Here is a 4,600-nt window from a genome sequence, read left to right on the forward strand (position 1 = left end):
TGGCTGCTCACCTGCCGGTCCATTATTCTCTCAGGCTTGCTGACCTCTCAGTCGCGCTGTGCAGGTTAGTGTTAAGCGCCACACATCAATCTTCTCACGACAAAAAAATCCCAGCTGACGCAACTCGGCATTCGGCGTGATCTTAAAGTAACCGGCGTGCGCTGAGACGCAGCCAGGAGACTCGCTGGTAGAGTCTAGTAGGCTCAGTTTGGGAGCTGCAGAAGTTAACATGAGGATTTTTGCTGAAACAAAGGAGTTTATAACTGAACTGAAATTAAATTATTTATCATTGAGGTAAAAAGGCGCCCCAACAGATAACTTTTCAGTTATGTTTATAAATCTTTTTGTTTGAATCAAGCAAAATAAATTATATTATATTATTATATTATATTATATATTAATAAAATTTATTTATTATAAATTTATTTGATCAATTTAGAATCATTTATTATGTCACTAACAACTATAGAGGATAATAAAGTAAAGAAACAACATTTTCGGTTCCGGGACGGACGTGGATAAACTTAGTCTGGAGCCTGACTAATAACAATTCATAATTCATAGTCAGTACCATTAGATGTACTGACAACTACTGAATCACTGAATTAATTTGATACTGAAGAAATATTAAAAACCAGAGGATTCTCGGGCAACTTCTGAGGCGTTTCTGTCCCAGTTTCTAGTGAGTTACAAACTGAATGTGTTGATGTTCAATCTCATCTTAATTATCCTACGTTTAATCAGGCACCGCCACTGCCTGAGTGCATCTGCTGCAGGTTTATTAAGTGTCACACAAGAAGCTCCACTAATCGGACACATTAATTATCAAAATAAATATTTTTCCGTTTTGGTTTTAAAACAACAAAAAACGATGTCTTTCTGTTTATCCGATTAAATTTTGAAACAAAATAATCAAAGAACAAACCATAAATGAATTCATCTGATATAAGGTTTGAAGCTTTTCCAAAAACAATAAATTAACAAAGATTTTATAGACGCTATGAAATAAGTGTTGTGGGGTTTTTCTTTTTCTGCAAAATTAGTTTCACATTCATTGTCTATTAACAAGCGGCTCCAGATTTTACAGCTGATAACATCACAGTTTGAGTCTTCTCTGGTTTGTGGCTCAAGCTCATAACAAAACAACGATAACTGCTCAAGAAAGTGAGGGAGGATCTGATGTGGGAGAGATAGCGGCAGCACGGGTGTGTCTGTCTGTGAACTCCGTTTATTTACTCTCATAGCTAGGCTGTTCAGACTGTTCAGAGTCTTGAAGTCGTCGTCGCGTTCGCACTACGTGACTGATCGGTGACGGGAGGTCACACGAGCGGACGACGAGTCTGTCACTCAGCGCTGGTCTCCAAACCACGTTTTGTCAACAAAACACACGTGAAATGTGAAACGGGAAATGACGCAAACCTACAAAACAGCTGTTGTTTGTTATTATAAAGACAAAGAATCTGGGTGAAAGGATGGATCAGCACACGCAGGTAGCAGGAAACGTCTGAGCTACAGAGAGCTGGAGGGGAGTGAAAAGTGGTTTATGGTGAAAAAGCAGCCGCCTGCTCTCATTGGCTGGATGTGGATGTCGAGTCGGCCGACTCCTCCAGATTTTTGGCGTGCTGGGTATCTGGCTGGCGTTGGCGATGTGTCAGAAATGTGTCCGGGAGCCGTTTTTATGCGTCGAGTAGTTCGCACATAACGACCGCCCTGATCGATCGCTGATTTACCCCTGATCACAGCCTGACGGTCGCCGAGCGGCAAATCAGGCTTAAAATCATGTAGTGTGAACTGGGCTGAAGTGATTATAACAAAAACTTTGTTATGCCAAGGCTAGCAGGTCTAAGTGCAGGAAGAGCGAGGCAGAGTGGAAACAGGTGCACGCCGAACCGGGTTGGTGGCTGCTGTACAGAGCAGGGGGGACCGTAGCTGAGAGTCCGAGCAGGTCCAGAGCAGAATCCGGGAAACATTGTAAAATGTAAGAAACGCCATAACTTTCACACTTGTGCTGTCATCACTCAGTTTAAAGTGCTCCGTCACAGCTGGCAGCTTCATTTAGTTTTCCCTTTGATGTGGACTGGAGCGTCACGTTCACTGCTGTCAGCTGAGGTCAGGGGGGAGCGTGAGGCCGGCCAGCCGCCCGCTCACAGAGTTGTAGTTTTCAATTTACACACAATGGTAACTTTGCCTTCTACCCTCACAGCATCGCCAGAGCAGAGCCATTAGGTCGCCGCTTAATCAGAATCAGAAAGTTTTATTGTCATTGAACGTAGTTGAACCAGATTTGCTCCGCTGCTAATGTTACGCCCTGATATCAGCAGTATTTCATGTCTTAATGCACGCTGGCTAACCTTTCAGCAGCTTCTTCAGATCAGGCTGTTAGCGGGTAACATTAGCTAATTCACTGTACTGCTGTATTTGGCCGTGTATAAACCCTGTGATTAACCAGGCAACCGTCTGTGTGAGCTGAATGCCAAAGATGATCCTGACTTTCTGGCCTAACAGCTAAAGTTAATGTGATGCTAACTGCAACAGCATATTTGAGCACTAGGCTACTCACACCTTGCTGCTTTGTCCCCATTTGAAGACTGAAGATGTGTATTAGCCCACTGAATACATAACAGCAATAAACCAGCTGGATTTCCATACAGTCCTCACCTTGTGTTCATTGAGACCCGTGTCCTCTGTGGGTTTCAGCTCCTCTGCAATCAGCAGTCTCGCCTGCGAACTCCTTTGCCGCCTCCCTCTTAGCTTCCAGGGCATCAGCCTATCCTGTTCTCAGCCATCTGGTGCACCAGCGAAGGAGAGTTTAACTTCACCCGGGCTATTCAGACTGTAGAGCAGGTTCAGAGGCTGGCTGTGGGAGAGCTGTCTGGTCTGTTGGTTCTGCCCTCACCACCTGATCCTTGGCCTCTTGATCCTTGTCATGGGTGAGAAAGATGTGGTGAAGCACAGCTCATAACGTATGATATTGTATGTTAGACATCTCTTTAGCTTTCATTGACTCCCTGATCTGCAAACTGAGAGTAAACTGGAGCAGCCTGCAGCTCCGTCCTGTAGCCTGCAGACAGGTAGGCTCCATCACACATTATTTTTCAGGTTTCAGTCTGAAAAAGTGGTTGTTAGGAAAAGAAAGGACGGAGGCGACCGGAGGAGCTGAGGTCAGTAAAGCTAATTAGTGATAATAACTAGTCCTTATAAGCTGATGAGGAGCCGTTTCTGTTTGGATTTTAATGTGCAAATAAAATGCACCTCAGAAGGGAGGAGGTTTCTCACGCTGCCTATTTTTATATTAATGTCTACAGATAAATGTCAGAAGCTGTGAAATGAAGACACAAACATGAACAGTCGTATCTAGAATGATTCTGAGGTCATATTAACAGGGTTTTAGGGGGTGATGCCCAAAACATGCTGTGCCATCAATGTCTAATCAGTGTGGAGCGACAGAACCAACCAAATGACTTTCTCCAAATCTACTGGCTGTAGTTCCTCCAGCAGGCTGATCTTTGGCTGTTGGTTATTTATTATCTGCTCCAGCTTTTCCAACTATTTGTTCAGAGATATGGTGAAAATAACGGCCCAATATGATGTGAAATTACATATTTGTCATTGAAAAACGTGGGGGAGGTCCCCAAACTCCCTGACCGTGACTACTACAAACACCACCAAAACATTTATCTAAAGCTCATTAAATTAAGCTTAAGTTTTAAGCTATTCTAATGTGCATCAGCAGCATGCTCATGGACACAAGAGTAATGCTGCTGAGACAGGCTGTTCTGGGTTTTACATTCAGACATACTACGAACTACGCGCATACAAAATAAATCACTTCATCTCCGCTGCTACAACGCCAAACTCTGTTTATGGTGACACAACAGCACTGGCCATCAGGTATGAGTTTTTAAAATGACAGCAGGAAACAACAACTTAAAATACATATTCAATAACAGGCTGCCATTTTCTGGAGTAGTTGCATGTGTGATATCACCAATACATCAAACATATCATGTCTAATATGTTTAGTTTCATAAAAATATAAGATACCAACTTTGAGTTTCTGGTAAACATCTTGTTGCAAATTTGCATATACATAAATCAGTTCACTCTCCATGAGGGTAAAGGCTTATTTATTATAACCTCACGTTACTTGATTGGTAAAGTTTACCACAAAAACATGTCTGTGGACATATGAACACAGAAATGCAACATATACCTGTCCAAGTGATTTACTCTTCCAGAAAATGGTAACTTACTACTGTTCAGATTTAATGAATGGAGCTGGAGCAGCGGAGGTGAGGCAAAATTTCTGTCTGAATATAAACCCCCAAAACAACCTTTCTCAGCAGCATTGCTGTGCGTCCATGAGCATGTGATGCACTTTAGAATAGCTTACAATTTCAGTGTTTTCCCACAGTTTAATGTGAGCTTTAGATTAATGTTTTGGTCGTGGTCGGGGTGTAATTTTACATTTTCCAATGACAAATATGTTTTGGGCATCACCCCCTAAAACCCTGTTAATGTGATCAGAATCATTCTAGATACGACTGTTCATGTTTGTGTCTTTATTTCACAGCTTCTGACATTTATCTGTAGACATTAA

At 42.4% G+C, this 4,600-nt stretch overlaps 3 protein-coding genes across 12 annotated transcripts in view; 1 reads left to right on the forward strand and 2 right to left on the reverse strand.

Annotated features, from left to right (window-relative positions):
• The window catches only part of LOC123980231 (mucin-1-like), an 8,806-nt gene extending 5,641 nt beyond the window's left edge, over positions 1-3,165 (reverse strand). For all 9 annotated transcript variants that reach the window (XR_006827420.1, XR_006827415.1, XR_006827418.1 and 6 more), the window contains exon 1: positions 2,659-3,165. Coding sequence is in view for 1 of the 9 variants with exons in the window: in XM_046064526.1 (XP_045920482.1) it covers positions 2,659-2,763 (105 nt within the window). In the remaining 8 variants the exon portion in view is untranslated. The remainder of the gene's footprint in view (positions 1-2,658) is intronic.
• Positions 1-4,600, reverse strand: part of LOC123980185 (zinc finger protein 260-like) — a 672,464-nt gene that overhangs the window by 641,926 nt on the left and 25,938 nt on the right. The window lies entirely within an intron of this gene.
• The window catches only part of LOC123980179 (zinc finger protein 271-like), a 342,908-nt gene that overhangs the window by 256,763 nt on the left and 81,545 nt on the right, over positions 1-4,600 (forward strand). The window lies entirely within an intron of this gene.

This window comes from Micropterus dolomieu, linkage group LG12, assembly GCF_021292245.1.
Source record: "Micropterus dolomieu isolate WLL.071019.BEF.003 ecotype Adirondacks linkage group LG12, ASM2129224v1, whole genome shotgun sequence".
Taxonomy (NCBI): Eukaryota; Metazoa; Chordata; class Actinopteri; order Centrarchiformes; family Centrarchidae; genus Micropterus; species Micropterus dolomieu.